Source organism: Arachis hypogaea, chromosome 16 (genome assembly GCF_003086295.3).
Source record: "Arachis hypogaea cultivar Tifrunner chromosome 16, arahy.Tifrunner.gnm2.J5K5, whole genome shotgun sequence".
Lineage (NCBI taxonomy): Eukaryota > Viridiplantae > Streptophyta > Magnoliopsida > Fabales > Fabaceae > Arachis > Arachis hypogaea.
The window spans coordinates 130,257,732-130,280,104 of NC_092051.1; the positions used below are offsets into that span (position 1 = coordinate 130,257,732).

Genomic DNA, 22,373 nt, shown 5'->3' on the forward strand with positions numbered 1-22,373 from the left:
GTGAAAAGACGTTAAATACCCCACCTCAAGGCAGCAAGAAGCCAAGAAATGAGCAAACCACCCAAAATCCACCTGAGGACAGTAAGAGCCCAGGGAAAAATAATTCTGGCGCTAAAACGCCAGAAATTGGGTAGAAGGCTGGCGCTGAACACCCAGACCATGCTCAGGATTGGCGTTCAACGCCAGAAACAAGCAAGAATCTAGCGTTGAACGCCCAGAGGAAGCACAGTTCTGGCGTTCAGATGCCAGAAACAGATGAGGAGTTGGCGTCTAACGCCACTCCAGCTTCCAACCCTGGCTTTCAAATGCCAGTGAGGGATCAGACACCTGCAAGTGCTTATAATAAATCCCTCAAGAAGGCTTCTCAACCTACCTCTGTAGGAAATAAACCTGTAGCAACTAAGGTTGAGGAATATAAAGCCAAGATGCCTTATCCTCAAAAACTCCGCAAAGAGGAGCAGGATAAGCAGTTTGCCCGCTTTGCAGACTATCTCAGGACTCTTGAAATAAAGATTCCGTTTGCAGAGGCACTTGAGCAAATACCCTCTTATGCCAAGTTCATGAAAGATATCTTGAGTCATAAGAAGGATTGGAGAGAAACTGAAAGAGTTCTCCTCACTGAAGAATGCAGTGTAGTCATTCTGAAAAGCTTCCCAGAAAAGCTTAAAGATCCCAGGAGCTTTATGATACCATGCATATTAGAGGGTAACTACACCAAGACAGCTCTATGTGATCTTGGGGCAAGCATCAACCTAATCCCTGCATCCACTATTAGAAAGCTCGGCTTGACTGAAGAGGTCAAACCAACCCGGATTTGTCTTCAACTTGCTGATGGCTCCATTAAATACCCATCAGGCATAATTGAGGACATGATTATCAAGGTTGGGCCATTTGCCTTCCCTACTGACTTTGTAGTGCTGGAAATGGAGGAGCACAAGAGTGCAACTCTCATTCTAGGAAGACCATTCCTAGCAACTGGACGAACCCTCATTGACGTCCAAAAAGGGGAGATAACCCTGAGAGTCAATGAGGATGAGTTTAAGTTGAATGTTGTCAAAGCTATGCAACATCCAGACACATCAGACGACTGCCTGGGCATTGATATTATTGACTCCCTGGTGGAAGAGGTCCATATGACTGAGAGTCTCGAATCAGAGCTAGAGGACATTTTTAAAGATGTTTAGCCTGATCTGGAGGAACCAGAGGAAATAAAAGAACCTCTGAAAACTCCTCAGGAAAAGGAGAAACCTCCTAAACTCGAGCTTAAACCACTACAACCATCCCTGAAATACGCATTTCTGGGAGAAGGTGACACTTTTCCTGTAATCATAAGCTCTGCTTTAGGGCCACAGGATGAGAAAGCACTAATTCAGGTGCTAAGGACACACAAGACAGCTCTTGGGTGGTCCATAAGTGATCTTAAGGGCATTAGCCCAGCCAGATGCATGCACAAGATCCTATTGGAGGATGATGCTAAGCCAGTGGTTCAACGACAGAGGCGGCTAAATCCTGCCATAAAGGAAGTGGTGCAAAAAGAGGTCACTAAGTTACTAGAGGCTGGGATTATCTATCCTATTTCTGATAGCCCTTGGGTGAGCCTTGTCCATGTTGTCCCTAAGAAGGGAGGAATGACAGTGGTTCATAATGAAAAGAATGAACTGGTTCCTACAAGAACAGTTACAGGGTGGCGTATGTGTATTGACTACAGAAGGCTCAATACAGCCACCAGGAAGGATCATTTTCCTTTACCATTCATAGACCAGATGCTAGAGAGACTAGCAGGTCATGAATATTACTGCTTTTTGGATGGCTATTCAGGTTACAACCAAATTGCAGTAGATCCTCAGGACCAAGAGAAAACAGCATTCACATGTCCTTCTGGAGTGTTTGCCTACAGAAGGATGCCTTTTGGTATGTGTAATGCACCTGCAACCTTCCAGAGGTGCATGCTCTCTATCTTCTCTGATATGGTAGAGAAGTTTCTGGAAGTCTTCATGGATGACTTTTCAGTATTTGGAGACTCATTCAGCTCCTGCCTTAACCATTTAGCACTTGTTCTGAAAAGATGCCAAGAGACCAATCTAGTTTTAAACTGGGAAAAATGTCACTTTATGGTGACTGAAGGGATTGTCCTTGGGTATAAAATTTCAAACAAGGGGATAGAGGTGGATCAAGCTAAAGTTGAAGTAATTGAAAAATTACTACCACCTTCCAATGTTAAGGCAATCAGAAACTTTCTGGGGCATGCAGGATTCTATAGGAGGTTTATAAAGGATTTTTCAAAAATTGCAAAACCTCTGAGCAATCTGCTAGCTGCTGACACGCCATTTGTGTTTGACATAAAGTGTCTGCAGGCGTTTGAGACCCTGAAAGCTAAGCTGGTCACAGCACCAGTTATTTCTGCACCAGACTGGACATTACCATTCGAACTAATGTGTGATGCCAGTGACCATACCATTGGTGCAGTATTGGGACAGAGGCATAACAAGCTTCTGCATGTCATTTATTATGCTAGCAGTGTTTGAAATGATGCCCAGAAAAATTACACAACCACAGAAAAAGAATTACTTGCAGTGGTTTATGCCATTGACAAGTTTAGATCCTACTTAGTAGGATCAAAAGTGATTGTGTACACTGACCATGCTGCTCTTAAATATCTACTCACAAAGCAGGATTCAAAGCCCAGGCTCATAAGATGGGTGTTGCTTCTGCAAGAGTTTGATATAGAAATAAGAGACAGAAAAGGGATAGAGAATCAAGTAGCTGATCACCTGTCCTGGAAAGAACCAGTAGCAGGAGCATCCCTCCCTCCTACTGAGATCTCTGAAACTTTTCCGGATGAGTAATTGTTTGCTATTCAGGAAGCTCTGTGGTTCGCAAACATTGCAAACTATAAGACACAAGGTTCTCCTTCTGTAACCATGGAGAGGAAGCATGAAAAGCTTCTCTCACTGCAGAGTCAACCAAAGCCGCCACAGTCAAACTCTAAGTTTGGCGTTGGGAGGTCCCAACCTTGCTCTGATTATCTGTGAGGCTCCATGAGAGCTCACTGTCAAGCTATTAACATTAAAGAAGCGCTCGTTGGGAGGCAACCCAATGTTATTTAATTATATCTATTTATTTTCCATGGCTATTTTATGTTTTCTTTAGGTTGATGATCATGTGAAGTCACAAAAACAAATGGAAATTCAAAAATAGAATGAAAAATAGCATGAAAAATAGCACACCCTGGAGGAAGATCATTCTGGCGTTTAAACAAGCATCTGTCTGGCATTTAACGCCAGAAACAAGCACCAAGCTGGCGTTTAACACCAGAAACAAGCATCAGTCTGGCGTTAAACGCCAGAAACAGGCTATATTTGGGCGTTTAACGCCAGAAACAGGCAGCAGTCTGGCGTTAAACGCCAGGATTGCACAGTAAGGGTATTTTGTACGCCTAATTGGAGCAAGGATGCTAAATCCTTGACCCCACTGGATCTGTGGACCCCACAGGATCCCCACCTACCTCACCATTCAAATTCAAACCATTCCCCTCCCAAACCCACCCATTCACACACTTCCATCTCCTCCATCTTCTCCACTTCTTTCTTCTTTTGCTCGAGGACGAGCAAACCTTCTAAGTTTGGTGTGGTAAAAGCATTGCTTTTGTTTTTCCGTAATTCAGTGGTAGAGCAATTGACTGCAGATCAAAGAGCTATGAGGAAAGAGCAACAAAGGTGATGAGCGGATAATTTATACGCTTTTTGGCATTATTTTTAGTATATTTTTAGTAGAATCTAGTTACTTTTAGGGATTTTTTCATTAGTTTTTATGTTAAATTCACATTTCTGGACTTTACTATGAGTTTGTGTGTTTTTCTGTGATTTCAGATATTTTCTGGCTGAAATTGAGGGACTTGAGCAAAAATCAGATTCAGAGGTTGAAGAAGGACTGCTGATGCTGTTGGATTCTGACCTCCCTGCACTCAAAGTAGATTTTCTGGAGCTACAGAACTCAAAATGGCGCGCTTTTAATTGCGTTGGAAAGTAGACATCCAGGGCTTTCCAGCAATATATAATAGTCCATACTTTGGCCGAGTTTAAACAACGTAAAAGGGCATTGAACGCCAGTTCTACACTACTGTCTGGAGTTAAACGCCAGAAACATGTCACAAGCCAGAGTTGAACGCCAGAAATACGTTACAAACTGGCGTTCAACTCCAAGAATGACCTCTGCACGTGTAACATTCAAGCTTAGCCCAAGCACACACCAAGTGGAACCCGGAAGTGGATTTATGCATCAATTACTTACTTCTGTAAACCTTAGTAACTAGTTTAGTATAAATAGGACTTTTTACTATTGTATTAGACATCTTTGGACGCCTAGTTCTTAGATCATGGGGGCTGGCCATTCAGCCATGCCTGAACCATTATCACTTATGTATTTTCATACGGTAGAGTTTCTGCACTCCATAGATTAAGGTGTGGAGCTCTGCTATTCCTCAAAGATTAATGCAAAGTACTACTGTTTTTCTATTCAATTCAACTTATTCCGCTTCTAAGATATTCATTCGCACTTCAACCTGAATGTGATGAATGTGACAATCATTATCATTCCCCATGAACGCGTGCCTGACAACCACTTCCGTTCCACCTTAGATTGAATGAGTATCTCTTGGATCTCTTAATCAGAATCTTCGTGGTATAAGCTAGATTGATGGCGGCATTCATGAGAGTCCGGAAAGTCTAAACCTTGTCTGTGGTATTCTGAGTAGGACTCTGGGATTGAATGACTGTGACGAACTTCAAGCTCGCGAGTGCAAGGCGTAGTGACAGACGCAAAAGGAGGGTAAATCCTATTCCAGTATGATCGAGAACCTCAGATGATTAGCCGTGCTGTGACAGAGTATTTGGACCATTTTCACAAGAGGATAGGATGCAGCCATTGACAACGGTGATGTCCTTACAAAAAGCCAGCCATGGAAAGGAGTAAGACTGATTGGATGAAGACAGCAGGAAAGTAGAGGTTCAGAGGAACGAAAGCACTTCTATACACTTATCTGAAATTCTCACCAATGATATACATAAGTGTTTCTATCCTTATTTTCTATCTATTTATTATTTATGTTCGAAAACTCCATAACTATTTTATATCTGCCTAACTGAGATTTACAAGGTGACCATAGCTTGCTTCATACCAACAATCTCCGTGGGATCGACCCTTACTCACGTAAGGTTTATTACTTGGACGACCCAGTGCACTTGCTGGTCAGTTGTATCGAAGTTGTGAATGAAAAACGATTTATTAAGACGTGCGTACAGAGTTTCTGGCACCGTTGCCTGAGATCACAATTTCGTGCACCAAGTTTTTGGCGCCGTTTCCAGGGATTGTTCGAGTTTGAACAACTGACGGTTCATCTTGTTGCTCAGATTAGGTAATTTTCTTTTTGTTTTATTTTCAAAAATTTTTCAAAAATCTTTCAAAAATTTCTCATCTGTTTTCGAAAAAAATATACAAAAATCCAAAAAAAATCAAAAAAATCAAAAATATTTCATGTTTCTTGTTTGAGTCTTGAGTCAAGTTGAAAGTTTGGTGTCAATTGCATATTCATCTTGCATTTTTCGAAAAAATTCATGCATTCATAGTGTTCTTCATGATCTTCAAGTTGTTCTTGGTAAGTCTTCTTGTTTGATCTTGATGTTTTCATGTTTTGTGTCTTTTCTTGTTTTTCATATGCATTCTTGCATTCATAGTGTCTATACATGAAAAATTTTTAAGTTTGGTGTCTTGTATGTTTTCTTTGCATTAAAAATTTTTCAAAAATAAGTTCTTGATGTTCATCTTGACATTCAAGGTGTTCTTGGTGTTCATCTTGACATTCATAGTGTTCTTGCATTCATCACATACTTTGATCCAAAATTTTCATGCATTGCATCATTTTCATGTTTTTCCCTCTCATCATTAAAAATTCAAAAATAAAAAAAAAATATCTTTCCCTTTTTCACTCATAAATTTCGAAAATTCGAGTTGACTTTTTTCAAAACTTTTTAAAATCTAGTTGTTTTTATGAGTCAAATCAAATTTTCAATTTAAAAATCTTATCTTTTTCAAAATCTTTTTCAAAAAAATCAAATCTTTTTCATTTTTCTTATTTATTTTCGAAAATTATAAAAATATTTTTCAAAAACCTTTTTCTTATCTTTATCACATAATTTTCGAAAATAACATCATCAATTAATGTTTTGATTCAAAAATTTCAAGTTTGTTACTTACTTGTTAAGAAAGATTCAAACTTTGAGTTCTAGAATCATATCTTGTGATTTCTTGTGAATCAAGTCATTAATTGTGATTTTAAAAATCAAATCTTTTTCAAAACTAATTTCAATCATATCTTTTCAAAAATATCTCTTTATCTTATCTTTTTCAAAATTTGATTCTAAAATATCTTTTCTAACTTCTTATCTTCTTATCTTTTCAAAAATTGATTTTCAAAATTTATTTCAACTAACTAACTAACTAACTTTTTGTTTGTTTCTTATCTTTTTCAAAACTACCTAACTAACTCTCTTTCTCTAATTTTCGAAAATATCTTCCCTCTTTTTCAAAATTTCTTTTTAATTAACTAATTAATTTAATTGTTGATTTTAATTTTCGAAAAATTACTAACCTTTTTCAAAAATTATTTTCGAAAATCACTAACTCTTTTTCAAAAATTATTTTCGAAAATTCTCTCTCTCTCTTATCTCCTTCTATTTATTTATTCATCTACTAACACTTCATCTCACCCAAATTTGAACCCCCTCTTCCATCTGTGTTCGAATTTTTTCTTCTTCTTTTCTTCTACTCACACAGGGACCTCTATACTGTGGTAAAAAGGACCCCTATTATTATTATTTTTCTGTCCCTCTTTTTCATATGAGCAGGAGCAAGGACAAGAACATTCTTGTTGAAGCAGATCCAGAACCTAAAAGGACTCTGAAGAGGAAATTAAGAGAAGCTAAATTACAACAATCCAGCAAGCACCTTTCAGAAATTTTTGAACAAAAAGAGGAGATGGCAGCCGAAAATAATAATAATGCAAGGAGGATGCTTGGTGACTTTACTGCACCTAATTCCAATTTACATGGAAGAAGCATCTCCATTCCTGCCATTGGAGCAAACAATTTTGAGCTGAAACCTCAATTAGTTTCTCTGATGCAGCAGAACTGCAAGTTTCATGGACTTCCATCTGAAGATCCTTTTCAGTTCTTAACTGAATTCTTGCAGATCTGTGATACTGTTAAGACTAATGGAGTAGATCCTGAAGTCTACAGGCTCATGCTTTTCCCTTTTGCTGTGAGAGACAGAGCTAGAGTATGGTTGGACTCTCAACCTATGGATAGCCTGAACTCTTGGGATAAGCTGGTCAAGGCTTTCTTAGCCAAGTTCTTTCATCCTCAAAAGCTGAGTAAGCTTAGAGTGGATGTTCAGACCTTCAGACAGAAAGAAGGTGAATCCCTCTATGAAGCTTGGGAGAGATACAAAGGACTGACCAAAAAGTGTCCTTCTGACATGCTTTCAGAATGGACCATCCTGGATATATTCTATGATGGTCTGTCTGAATTAGCTAAGATGTCATTGGATACTTCTGCAGGTGGATCCATTCACCTAAAGAAAACGCCTGCAGAAGCTCAAAAACTCATTGACATGGTTGCTAATAACCAGTTCATGTACACTTCTGAGAGAAATCCTGTGAGTAATGGGACGCCTATGAAGAAGGGAGTTCTTGAAATTGATACTCTGAATGCCATACTGGCTCAGACTAAAATATTGACTCAGCAAGTCAATATGATTTCTCAGAGTCTGTATGGAATGCAAGCTGCATCCAACAGTACTCAAGAGGCATCTTCTAAAGAAGAAGCTTATGATCCTGAAAACCCTGCAATAGCAGAGGTGAATTACATGGGTGAACCTTATGGAAACACCTATAACCCCTCATGGAGAAATCACCCAAATCTCTCATGGAAGGATCAACAAAAGCCTCAACAAGGCTTTAATAATGGTGGAAGAAATAGGTTTAATAATAGTAAACCTTTTCCATCATCCACTCAGCAACAGACAGAGAACTCTGAACAAAATACCTCTAATTTAGCAAACTTAGTCTCTGATCTATCTAAGGCCACTGTAAGTTTCATGAATGAAACAAGGTCCTCCATTAGAAATTTGGAGGCACAAGTGGGCCAGCTGAGTAAAAGGATCACTGAAATCCCTCCTAGTACTCTCCCAAGCAATACAGAAGAAAATCCAAAAGGAGAGTGCAAGGCCATTGACATAGTCAACACGGCCGAACGTGGAAAGGAAGGGGAGGACGTAAATCCCAGTGAGGAAGACCTCCTGGGACGTCCAGTGATCAATAAGGAGTTTCCCTTTGAGGAACCAAAGGAATCTGAGACTCATCTAGAGACCATAGAGATTCCATTGAACCTCCTTATGCCCTTCATGAGCTCTAACGAGTATTCATCTTCTGAAGAGAATGAGGATGTTACTGAAGAGCAAGTTACCAAGTACCTTGGTGCAATCATGAAGCTGAATGGCAAATTATTTGGTATTGAGACTTGGGAAGATGAACCTCCCTTGTTCACCAATGAACTAAGTGATCTGGATCAACTAACATTGCCTCAGAAGAAACAGGATCTTGGAAAGTTCATAATACCTTGTACCATAGGCAACATGATCTTTGAAAAGGCTCTGTGTGACCGGTTCAGGAATAAACCTCATGCCACTCTCCGTAATGGAGAAAATGGGAATCTTTGAGGTACAAGCTGCTAAAATCTCATTAGAGATGGCAGACAACTCAAGAAAAGAGGCTTATGGACAAGTAGAGGACGTGTTAGTAAAGGTTGAAGGCCTTTACATCCCTGCTGATTTTATAATCCTTGATACTGGGAAGGATGAGGATGAATCTATCATCCTTGGAAGACCTTTCCTAGCCACAGCAAGAGCTGTGATTGATGTTGACAGAGGTGAATTAGTCCTTCAATTGAATGAGGACTCCCTTGTGTTTACAACTCAAGGTTACCCTTCTGTAAACATGGAAAAGAGGCACAGTAAGCTTCTCTCAAAACAGAGTCAACCAGAGCCCCCACAGTCAAACTCTAAGTTTGGTGTTGAACTCCCATATCCAAACTCTAAGTTTGGTGTTGGGAAGTCTCAACAATACTCTGAACATCTGTGAGGCTCCATGAGAGCCCACTGTCAAGCTATTGACATTAAAGAAGCGCTTGTTGGGAGGTAACCCAATTTTTATTTATCTAATTTTATTTTTCTTGTTCTTTCATGTTTTATTAGGTTCATGATCATGTGGAGTCACAAAATAAATATAAAAATTGAAAACGGAATAAAAAATAGCAGAAGAAAAATCACACCCTGGAGGAAGACCTTACTGGCGTTTAAACGCCAGTAAGAAGCATCTGGTTGGCGTTCAACGCCAGAACAGAGCATGGTTCTGGCGCTGAACACCCAAAATGGGCAGCATCTGAGCGTTTGAACGCCAGAATTGCACCCTGGAGAAGTGCTGGCGCTGAACGCTCAGAACAAGCATGGTTCTGGCGTTCAACGCCAGAAATGGGCAACAAATGGGCGTTCAATGCCCAGAACAAGCACCAATCTGGCGCTGAACGCCCAGAGTTGTGTGCAAGGGCATTTTGCATGCCTAATTTGGTGCAAGGTTGTAAATCCTTGAACACCTCAGGATCTGTGGACCCCACAGGATCACCTCAGGATCTGTGGACCCCACAGGATCCCCACCTACCTCCACTCACTTCTTCTCACCCCTCTTTCACACAATCCCATAAACACTCTTCCCCAAAACTCTTCACCAATCACCTCAATCTCTCTTACCCCCCTCCCTTCCCTATATAAAGCCCTCCATTCTTCTTCATTTTCACACAACACAACCCTCTCTTCCCCTTCTTGGCCGAATACACCCCTCCCCCCTCTTCTCCATATTTTCTTCTTCCTCTTCATCTATTCTTTCTTCTCTTGCTCGAGGGCGAGCAATATTCTAAGTTTGGTGTGGTAAAAGCATAAGCTTTTTATTTTTCCATTACCATTGATGACACCCAAGACCGGAGAATCCTCTAGAAAAGGGAAAGGGAAGACAAAAGCTTCCACCTCCGAGTCATGGGAGATGGAAAGATTCATCTCACAAGCCCATCACTAAGAAAAGGATGGAGCAAACAAGAGAGCCCACTCATGGAGCTCAAGAAACACATGAGGAAGCTCACCATCAAGAAATCCCTGAGATACCTCAAGGGATGCACTTTCCTCTACAAAACTATTGGGAGCAAATCAACACCTCCCTAGGAGAATTAAGTTCCAACATGGGACAATTAAGGGTGGAACATCAAGAGCACTCCATCATCCTTCATGAAATTAGAGAAGATCAAAAAGCAATGAGGGAGGAGCAACAAAGACAAGGAAGAGACATAGAAGAGCTCAAGGACATCATTGGTTCCTCAAGAAGGAGACGCTACCATCACTAAGGTGGATTCATTCCTTGTTCTTACATTCTCTGTTTTTCATTTTCTCTATGTTAAGTGCTTATCCATGTTTGTGTCTTCATTACATGATCATTAGTATTTAGTAACTTTGTCTTAAAGTTATGAATGTCCTATGAATCCATCACCTCTCTTAAATAAAAACTGTTTTAATTCAAAAGAACAAGAAGTACATGAGTTTCGAATTTATCCTTGAACTTAGTTTAATTATTTTTATGTGGTGACAATACTTTTTGGTTTCTGAATGAATGCTTGAACAGTGCATAGGTCTTTTAAAGTTGATGTTTAAGAATGTTAAATATGTTGGCTCTTGAAAGAATGATGATAAGGAGACATGTTATTTGATAATCTGAAAAATCATAAAAATGACTCTTGAAGCAAGAAAAAGCAGCAAAGAACAAAGCTTGCAGAAAAAAAAATATAGGCGAAAAAAAATATAAAAAGAAAAAGCAAGCAGAAAAAGCCAAAAGCTCTTAAAACCAAGAGGCAAGAGCAAAAAGCCAATAACCCTTAAAACCAAAAGGCAAGGGTAAATAAAAAGGATCCCAAGGCTTTGAGCATCAGTAGATAGGAAGGCTTAAAGGAATAAAATCCTGGCCTAAGCGGCTAAACCAAGCTGTCCCTAACCATGTGCTTGTGGCATGAAGATGTCAAGTGAAAACTTGAGACTGAGCGGTTAAAGTCAAAGTCCAAAGCAAAAGAAGAGTGTGCTTAAGAACCCTGGACACCTCTAATTGGGGACTTTAGCAAAGCTGAGTCACAATCTGAAAAGGTTCACCCAATTATGTGTCTGTGGCATTTATGTATCCGGTGGTAATACTGGAAAACAAAGTGCTTAGGGCCACGGCCAAGACTCATAAAATAGCTGTGTTCAAGAATCATCATACTGAACTAGGAGAATCAATAACACTATCTGAACTCTGAGTTCCTATAGATGCCAATCATTCTGAACTTCAATGGATAAAGTGAGATGCCAAAACTATTCAAGAGGCAAAAAGCTACAAGTCCCGCTCATTTAATTGGAACTATGTTTCATTGATAGTTTGGAATTTATAGTATATTCTCTTCTTTTTATCCTATTTGATTTTTAGTTGCTTGGGGACAAGCAACAATTTAAGTTTGGTGTTGTGATGAGCGGATAATTTATACGCTTTTTGGATTGTTTTTAGTATGTTTTTAGTAGAATCTAGTTACTTTTAGGGATGTTTTCATTAGTTTTTATGTTAAATTCACATTTCTGGACTTTACTATGAGTTTGTGTGTTTTTCTGTGATTTCAGATATTTTCTGGCTGAAATTGAGGGACTTGAGCAAAAATCAGATTCAGAGGTTGAAGAAGGACTGTTGATGCTGTTGGATTCTGATCTCCCTGCACTCAAAGTGGATTTTTGGGAGCTACAGACCTCAAAATGGTGCGCTTCCAATTGCGTTGTAAAGTAGACATCCAGGGCTTTCCAGAAATATATAATAGTCTATACTTTGGCCGAGTTTAGATGACATAAAAGGGCGTTGAACGTCAGTTCTATGCTGCTGTCTGGAGTTAAACGCCAGAAACACGTCACAAGCCAGAGTTGAACGCCAGAAATACGTTACAAACTGGCGTTCAACTCCAAGAATGACCTCTGGACGTGTAACATTCAAGCTTAGCCCAAGCACACACCAAGTGGAACCCGGAAGTGGATTTATGCATCAATTACTTACTTCTGTAAACCCTAGTAACTAGTTTAGTATAAATAGGACTTTTTACTATTGTATTAGACATCTTTGGATGCCTAGTTCTTAGATCATGGGGGCTGGCCATTCGGCCATGCCTGAACCATTATCACTTATGTATTTTCATACGGTAGAGTTTCTGCACTCCATAGATTAAGGTGTGGAGCTCTGCTGTTCCTCAAAGATTAATGCAAAGTACTACTGTTTTTCTATTCAATTCAACTTATTCTGCTTCTAAGATATTCATTCGCACTTCAACCTGAATGTGATGAGCATGACAATCATCATCATTCCCCACGAACGCGTGCCTGACAACCACTTCTGTTCCACCTTAGATTGAATGAGTATCTCTTGGATCTCTTAATCAGAATCTTCGTGGTATAAGCTAGATTGATGGCAGCATTCATGAGAGTCCGGAAAGTCTAAACCTTGTCTGTGGTATTCTGAGTAGGACTCTGGGATTGAATGACTGTGATGAACTTCAAACTCGCGAGTGCTAGGCATAGTGACAGACGCAAAAGGAGGGTGAATCCTATTCCAGTATGATCGAGAACCTCAGATAATTAGCCGTGCTGTGACAGAGTATTTGGACCATTTTCACAAGAGGATAGGATGCAGCCATTGACAAGGGTGATGCCTCCAGACGATTAGCCATGCCCATCGGACCATTTTCCAGAGAGGATTAAAAGTAGCCATTGACAACGGTGATGTCCTTACAAAAAGCCAGCCATGGAAAGGAGTAAGACTGATTGGATAAAGACAGCAGGAAAGCAGAGGTTCAGAGGAACGAAAGCATCTCTATACACTTATTTGAAATTCTCACCAATGATATACATAAGTGTTTTTATCCTTATTTTCTATCTATTTATTATTTATGTTCGAAAACTCCATAACTATTTTATATCCGCCTAACTGAGATTTACAAGGTGACCATAGCTTGCTTCATACCAACAATCTCCGTGGGATCGACCCTTACTCACGTAAGGTTTATTACTTGGACGACCCAGTGCACTTGCTGGTCAGTTGTATCGAAGTTGTGAATGAAAAACGATTTATTAAGACGTGCGTACAGAGTTTCTGGCGCCGTTGCCTGAGATCACAATTTTGTGCACCAAAAGGCAAGGAAGAGACATAGAGGAGCTCAAGAGCACCATTGGTTCTTCAAGAAGAGGAAGACGCCACCCTCATTAAGGTGGACCCATTCCTTAATCTCCTTGTTCTTATTTTCCTGTTTTTCGTTTACTATGCTTCATGTTTAATTATGTTTGTGTCTTTACTATATGATCACTAGTACCAAAGTGTCTATGTCTTCAAGATATGAATGTCCTATGAATCCATCACCTTTCTTAAGTGAAAATTGTTTTCTGAAAAAGAAAAAGAAGTACATGAATTTCGAATATTAAAATAGTTTAATTATTTTGATGTGGTGGCAATACTTTTTGTTTTCTGAATGAATGCTTGAACAGTGCATATGTCTTTTGAATTTGTTGTTTATGAATGTTAAAATTGTTGGCTCTTGAAAGAATGATGAAAAAGGAGAAATGTTATTTGATAATCTGAAAAATCATAAAAATGATTCTTGAAGCAAGAAAAAGCAGTGAAGAACAAAGCTTGCAGAAAAAAATACGAAAAAAAAGAGAGAGCAAGAAAAAGAAAAAGCAAGCAGAAAAAGCCAAAAGCTCTTTAAACCAAAAGGCAAGAGCAAAAAGCCAATAGCCCTTAAAACCAAAAGGCAAGGGTAATAAAAAGGATCCAAGGCTTTGAGCATCAGTGGATAGGAGGGCCTAAAGGAATAAAATCCTAGCCTTAGCGGCTAAACCAAGCTGTCCCTAACCATGTGATTGTGGCGTGAAGGTGTCAAGTGAAAACTTGAGACTGAGCGGTTAAAGTCGAGGTCCAAAGCAAAAAAAAACAGAGTGTGCTTAAGAACCCTGGACACCTCTAATTGGGGACTTTAGCAAAGCTGAGTCACAATCTGAAAAGGTTCACCCAGTTATGTGTCTGTGGCATGTATGTATCCGGTGGTAATACTGGAAAACAGAGTGCTTAGGGCCACGGCCAAGACTCATAAAGTAGCTGTGTTCAAGAATCAACATACTGAACTAAGAGAATCAATAACACTATCTAAATTTTGAGTTCCTATAGATGCCAATCATTCTGAACTTCAAAGGATAAAGTGAGATGCCAAAACTGTTCAGAAGCAAAAAGCTAATAGCCCCGCTCATCTAATTAACACTGATCTTCATAGATGTTTTTGGAATTCATTGTATATTCTCTTCTTTTTATCCTACTTTGTTTTTATTTGCTTGGGGAAAAGCAACAATTTAAGTTTGGTGTTGTGATGAGCGGATAATTTATACGCTTTTTGGCATTGTTTTTACTTAGTTTTTAGTATGATTTAGTTGGTTTTTAGTATATTTTTATTAGTTTTTAATTAAAAATCACATTTCTGGACTTTACTATGAGTTTGTGTGTTTTTCTGTAATTTTAGGTATTTTCTGGCTGAAATTGAGGGAGCTGAGCAAAAATCTGATTCAAGCTGAAAAAGGACTGCTGATGCTGTTGGATTCTGATCTCCCTGCACTCAAAGTGGATTTTCTGGAGCTACAGAACTCCAAATGGCACGCTCGCAATTGCGTTGGAAAGTAGACATCCAGGGCTTTCCAGCAATATATAATAGTCCAAACTTTGCTCAAGGATAGATGACGTAAACTGGCGTTCAACGCCAGTTCCATGTTGCAGTCTGGCGTCCAGCGCCAGAAACAAGTTACAAGTTGGAGTTCAACGCCAGAAGCAGGTTACAACCTGGCGTTGAACGTCCAAAATAGCCCAGGCACGTGAGAAGCTTAAGTCTCAGCCCCAGCACACACCAAGTGGGCCCTAGAAGTGGATTTCTGCGCTATCTATCATAATTTACTCATTTTCTGCAAACCTAGGTTACTAGTTTAGTATTTAAACAACTTTTAGAGATTTATTTTGTATCTCATGACATTTTTAGATCTGAACTTTGTACTCTTTGACGGCATGAGTCTCTAAACTCCATTGTTGGGGGTGAGGAGCTCTGCAGCGTCTTGATGAATTAATGCAATTATCTCTGTTTTCCATTCAAACACGCTTGTTCCTATCTAAGATGTTCATTCGCGCTTCACTATGAAGAAGGTGATGATCCGTGACACTCATCACCTTCCTCAATCCATGAACATGTGCCTGACAACCACCTCCGTTCTACATCAGATTGAATGAGTATCTCTTAGATTTCTTAATCAGAATCTTCGTGGTATAAGCTAGAATTGATGGCGGCATTCATGAGAATCTGGAAAGTCTAAACCTTGTCTGTGGTATTCCGAGTAGGATTCAAGGATTGAATGGCTGTGACGAGCTTCAAACTCGCGATTGTTGGGCGTAGTGACAGACGCAAAAGAATCAAGGGATTCTATTCCGACATGATCGAGAACCAACAGATGATTAGCCGTGCTGTGACAGAGCATTTGGAGCATTTTCACTGAGAGGACGGGAAGTAGCCATTGACAACGGTGACACCTTACATACAGCTTGCCATGGAAGGAGCCTTGCGTGTGTGAAGAGGAGTACAAGAGAAAAACTGAAATAAAGAAGACAAAGCATCTCCAAAACCCCAACATATTCTCCATTATTGAGTAACAAGTATTTGTTTTATGCCCTTTGACTTTTTACAATTAAAACTAAGAATTATTATTGATATTATATCCTGACTAAGAGTTACAAGATAACCATAGCTTGCTTCAAATCAACAATCTCCGTGGGATTCGACCCTTACTCACGTAAGGTATTACTTGGACGACCCAGTGCACTTGTTGGTTAGTGGTACGAGTTGTGAAACGTGTGATTCACAATTCGTGCACCAGAGACATAAAACTTTTGCTATGTCATTTGGTTTATTACAAATTGTTAATCCCCTAAATTAATAACTACATTAATAAACATATGCTTAACAATAACATAGCATACTAGCATTTAAACCTAACATCATATCTGTGTATTTAAACAAATTCTAACCTAAGTTAATAACCTTAATTAATAACTAAATCAATAACATCCTATTTAACGTGTACCCAACATCATATCCTAACATTTAAACCGATTTTAACATGTACTGCATACTACCTACGTAAAACTACCCTACTTAGGGAGCAACATCTATGCAAAATCATAACCATAAAAGGGAAAACAATACTAACCTCAAAGTACTCTGCCCCTGCAATGTGCCAAGTCGCGTTGAGTCTGTTAATGTCTCCATCATGGTTACTAGCACGTGTCATATTCTTCAAGTAACTCATAAATTTAATTAAAAAATGTGGGAGAAAACAACAACAACAAAGTCTTGTCCTACTAGGTGGAGTCGGCTACATGAATAAAAAAAGTCAAAGGATAAAAAGGATGATGTCGACGAGATACATATATAGGCCTCCGCTCCACTTATCTCGTTTAGAGTGTAAATAAAATAAGATAACACGTATCTCGTTTACACTGTAAATGAGATAAGGCCGTTACACAATATATGTATAAATGTGATACGACCACGTCTTCTCCAGCCTTATCTCGTTTATAATGTAAACGAGATACGTGTTAACTAATTTCGTTTATACTATAAACGAGATAAGTGATGTGATGTTTTTCGGTAAAAATGGTGATAAATACATATTTTGATAATTAATATGTTTATTTTATTTATTTTAAAAAGAATCCTAAGAGTAATTCACGCCGAAAATTGAAAAACAGAGGCAAGGAATTCTGAACTTCGATAATCCACTCTCCATATTTCCCATTTTTTCCCATCAAGCCACTAAGTGGAAGAATTTTCCTCACACACTCAAGTCTTACACTGCATCCACAATTCACAACTCCTCAAGCTCCTGCTCCGCCGTCTGTAATTAACTGCGTCTGGAGCTCAGCGGTCCGCGTTTCACCGCGCCTCGAGTTTCACCGTCCACGATTCACCACGCTTCTAGCTCCACCGTCTCTTGGTCTCGTGAGTTCTGCCACTGTCGAGTCTCTCCGTCTCGAGCATTGCCCCCTTCATCCAACCAGTGTCGCGGCCGATCTGCCGTCCTCTTCTCCGAACTCTGTTGTTTCATCGTCCTCTTCTTTAGCCCTCCCATTCGTGGTACCATTTTTTGCTTCTACATGCTTTGTTTGTTTTTTTTACCCAGTGAGCTCTAATAATAATTTTGTTGACAATGCTGAAATTTGTTCCTTCAGGCAATTATTAATTTAGATTTTTTTTTGTTCCCTTGTTTAATTTGATTTCAGCGTCGATAAAAGTTAAAAGCATAAAATTTTGCTCCAATTTGAAAGTTCAACAACGTTATGAATGACTATGCTATCTTCTATGTCATTAGATTTATTTTCATTGAGACTTATGTTATTGTTGATGGATAGAATTGTTATATATGCTGGATTATTGATGGGATTGTTATAAATTTATGTTTTCCTTCTTAAGGTGCAGAATTTGAATATATTGTTTGCATGTGCTTTGTAATTTATGTTTTCAATCTAATGGTTCTTACATCAGTAGATTCAATAACGTTATATTATATATTATATACTACATATTACATTCCGCTGCTGCGTTGTGATGTACTTATTACCATTTAGACAGTGCTTATTCTTTGGTTTTGTTGTTCTTTTTTCTTTCCTTTTATTTTCAGACACCAAAAGAATATATTATATATTACATATTACATATTCGAATTGATTTAGTTTTTCATACTTTGGATATGGTAGTTAGATTTTTGGTAAGTTATCCTTGTTGAAGTTTTTGACATAATCTTTGAAGTTAGGTGTTTTCTTGCCATTCATGGTTTTTGAAAGAAAAAAAATAAGTAATGAAAGATAAACAAATAAGTTATCCTTGTTCTATTTTAATAGTGCTTGCTTGGCCCAAGAAAAAAAATAAATAAATATAAAGGAGAATGTGCTCTCTAGTTTTTAGTTTAAGACACATATTTACTAATAACTTGGGGTGGGAGAATTTGATAATGAAAACGAATGGGGGTATCAGACACATAGGGGGAGGAAAAGGGAGAGAGGAATGGCAGCTCCATGATTCATTCATGTAGAACTATCAGTGATACACCAATCTCGAAAGACAGCAACCTGATGTTCAAAATCAGTTGTATATCCAATATACGTTGTGACTGTCTGTATGATAATGAAGTAATTGTGTGTCATAATGGTGTTGCTTGGGTAAATGAAAAATTTGTGATGCATAAAAAATAGGTTATAACTTATAAGAAAGAAGGGATGAATTGGGTTCTGTTGCTCAAAAATATTTTACCCTTTTGATGAATGAATCACTTCTTTTTATAGGTAAAGTTTACATGAATGATGCATGTAACAGAGTAGATTCTTAGAATAGATTGGCCAAATATCAAACACACTTGTTTGATATTTTAAATTTACATTTATTACGTTTTTTTATTTTTGAACATGAGGTTGCTGTCTTCCGAGGTTGGTGTGTCACCGATAGTTCTACATGAATGAATCATGAGCTACAGTTCCTCTCTCCCTCTCCCTCTCCCTATGTATTTGAAGCTCCCATTTGTTTTCATTACAAAACTGTTATTGGTAAAATATGTGTCTTAATGGGCTGCACATATTTTTTTTAACAAAAATAGAAAAACAAACCCAAAATGAGATCAACTAATAACAGAATTTCAAACTCCCATAAAAATATATTGACAGTTAATAGTGAAACAACACACCACTACACCCTCAACACAAATGAATAACTTAAGTTTCAAACATCTAAAACACATGGCACCTGATGATCAGTCCTTAGATCAGTCAGAATGAGTAGACAGGGCTCGTTATTGGATGTCGGCATTTGATTAGTAAATGTTCAAGGAGTGTGCCTTCCAGCAATTGCATTCGCACCCATGTATTGTGCAAACTTTGATATCCTGTGGGTTCTTGATAGCAACAATAATCCTTGCAGCAAGATGGAGCCTCTCCCATGTCTTACCAAGGTTAATTATGTAAATACCTGGGAACAAGGAATACAAAAATTCAACCAAACATAAAAATACTTTCATTCAGTAGCTGTAGCATCAGAAAGATTACAGAAATGTTGAGGTTTGACAAGTTTTCTTTTTCATAAGCTCTATTGTAAAATTATGATAATAAGTTGTTTTGAAATTTGAACACAATATGGTCATACAAAATACACTTACTCATATCAAAATCATTATTAGAAATTAAATTGACTCTTTCAATAGACAACACACCATATAAAGAAAAATTGACGAACCACTAGATTATAACAAATTTATAGGTATATAACAAAAAAGAACCCTAGATACAGGAAAAGACAAATATAAAGGTAAAAACTCAGGTACAGTCAGCTTCACCTGAAGTTGATAACTGAGAGTCGTTAGTTGAAAATTTAGTCAAATCAGTCAAATTATTTAACCGCTCTCAACTATCAACCTCACGTGAAATTGACTGTACCTGAGTTTTCACCAAATATAAAAAATTGAATAGAAAATTCACAAAAGATTCACAATTGACACACTCTTCAATAATATTCAGATTCAGAATCCCAAAAGATAAATAAAAAATATTATGTGTGAATGGGAAAGCAAGACTGACCTCTTAGAAGTGTGCCTTCCATCAATTGCATTAGCACCAGCTTATTGGGAAAATTTCAAGATTGCTCGCTGACTACATGGTCTAGCAGACTGACCAATGATATCCTGAGGGTTCTCAATAGCAACAATAATACTGCTTAGATATTTAAGTTGCCGAAGCAAAGAGCTCAATTCAAAAAGCAAGAATTTAGAGCTAGAGAACATAAGTTGAAATTGCAACCCCGGAAGACAGAAGACTACGATCTAGGAGGAAACTTTGCCAAGTGAAAATTTTCCAGTTAAACATTGCGCAATGTTGTATACTACCATGGAAATTCAACTTTTTTTAAATGGAGAAACATAGAGGTTCAAAAATAAATATCCTATTATCCAAGTTCTAAACCAGAAACTTTTGCAGCAGCAGTTAACAAAAATGTTATACAGCTATTTTCTATGATTACATCAGCAAATTTAAAACCAGCATCAAATTTCATACTGAATTACTTTGACATCACAGAAAGTGATAATAAGAGGAGAAAAAGAGAAAGAAAAACTGAATTCAGATTTGAAACATTATAAGAACTTGATAACAATAATCAGATATGAGGAAAAAGAAAGATGCAGATGAGAGGGACTCTGGTAACTATAGTTGATGTCATGCTTGACTTACAACGTAAATTATACGGTGAGTTTCTATTTTAGAGTATGCACTTGCAAGTAGAAGTTGTCTATTCTTGAAAGCATGCAAGAGCTAAAACCTAGAGTATAGCTTTGTAAACCTCAACTAAACCTCATTTTCTTGAAGTGCTGAGTGCTTTCTCTTCTTGGTTGACAAGCATCTTTCCCTCAACAAAATTGCAGAATGCTACAGTTACTCCAAGATGCTTCTCCATTTTCTTTACAATAAACACTTTGCACTCTTCACATATGGTTAGCACTGTACCATCCTTACCAAGCCGACCAGTTCGGCCTGCTCGGTGTGCATAGTGAGTTGAATCCGTAGGTAAGTCCAGATTAACCACGAGATCACATTCTACCACATCTAAATCTCTAGCTAATAATTCATTTGTCACCAGAACTCTCACCTCGTCATTCTTGAATTTCTTCAAAGTTGATGACCTAGCAAGCTTCCCAAGATCCCCATGCAACTCTGCCGCTTTCATTCCACGGGCCTCCAGCTTGAAGATGTCATCCTTTAGTTGCTTAGTGTTGTTCATGAAAGCTATTATAACTTTTGCATCCAGGGCATGAATACACTTTCTCATGGTATCAACCTTGTGCTGTAACCTCGCTGCACAGTAATAGTATTTCAAAGCCAGAGGCAAACTCTCTACTGATGCCTGAGATGGCTTAGTTGGGTCTGGAGTAGAACCGACTGAAGGCCTTGACAAATTGATAGGGCTCGAAGGCGAGATAGTATCAAGTGGGATAACTTACTTAGCTTGGACAAGAAGTGGATCACATCCCCAGCTTCTCGCTGCTCTTACAACAGAAAATGCCACAGTTGCAGACACCATAATTAATTAACGCCCAGTCCTTTTAACATTTGGATCCAGGTCTGCACCTGATCTCCTGCCTACATGCTGCAATATCCGGTGCATGTCCTCCCGAAAATTGAATGACAAGAGCTCATCAACTTCATCCAATACCAAATAACGACAGCCATGTGTCCAAAGCTTTCTTGCTGCACTATGTTCCGCTATCCTTCCAGGTGTGCCAACAATAATGGCAGGTTTATTCTTCTTGAGAGTTTCTTCCTGCCTGGTTCGGTTTGCACCTCCCACAAGCTGCTAAACCACTTTCTTGTTCTGCACTCCTAGTATCTTCTTAAACTTACTCACTATCTGCATCCCTAGCTCCCTAGAGGAAGCAACAACCACTGCTTCTATTCCCATTTTCCCACCAGAATCACCACCACTGGAACTCTTGGAAACTTTGTTCATCAGTGGAGCAATAGATGATAGTATAGGAAGAAGATAAGCCAATGTCTTCCCTGAACCCGTGTAAGACTGAATTATGACATCATGGTTCTGCAGAATGGTAGGAACAGCTACAGACTGAACCCCAGTTGGAACACTGATCCCCTCTTTCTCAAGTCTCTCAATTAGAACAAGGGGCAACCCAAGTTCAGAGAACGATTTTACTGCAAATGGGGCAGCCTTGATTTGTTGTTTCTTCCTATCAACAATCCCGAACGCTTTCTTCTTCTCACTGGAACCAATAGGTTTCCCTATGCCTTTGCTCTTAAGGGACCCCGGGGATGAACCCAACAATGGCTTTACCTTACTGCTAGACTTGCCACCTTTGTTAATTGGTTTATCAACTTCACTTTGGAAACTAACACTTGAGAGGGTTAAGGAACCATGATTGGGTGGTTCCACTTGGCTCTTACAATGAATACTTGTGTGCAACAAAGAAGAAGTATTTTTATGAGTAACCAATGCTTTTCTAATGGGGAAGGACTCTCCAACAAGAAGAAGAAACCTAGATGGCATCAAAGCTGGCAGCATTGATGTAAACTTTACCTATAAAAAGAA

At 38.6% G+C, this 22,373-nt stretch overlaps 1 protein-coding gene, 1 non-coding gene and 1 pseudogene across 2 annotated transcripts; all 3 read right to left on the bottom strand.

The window, feature by feature from the left end:
• Positions 1–7,428: 7,428 nt before the first annotated feature.
• On the bottom strand, positions 7,429–7,536 carry LOC112760273 (small nucleolar RNA R71). The gene has a single exon (XR_003180722.1). It is a non-coding gene; the product is annotated as a small nucleolar RNA R71 (small nucleolar RNA).
• Positions 7,537–20,057: 12,521 nt separating this feature from the next.
• Positions 20,058–22,320, bottom strand: LOC112757534 (DEAD-box ATP-dependent RNA helicase 47A-like; annotated as a pseudogene).
• LOC140180233 (DEAD-box ATP-dependent RNA helicase 47, mitochondrial-like) lies at positions 20,628–21,101 on the bottom strand. Its single transcript, XM_072220685.1, has one exon. It carries the CDS (start codon positions 21,099–21,101, stop codon positions 20,628–20,630), a length of 474 nt encoding a protein of 157 aa, XP_072076786.1.
• Positions 22,321–22,373: the final 53 nt, after the last annotated feature.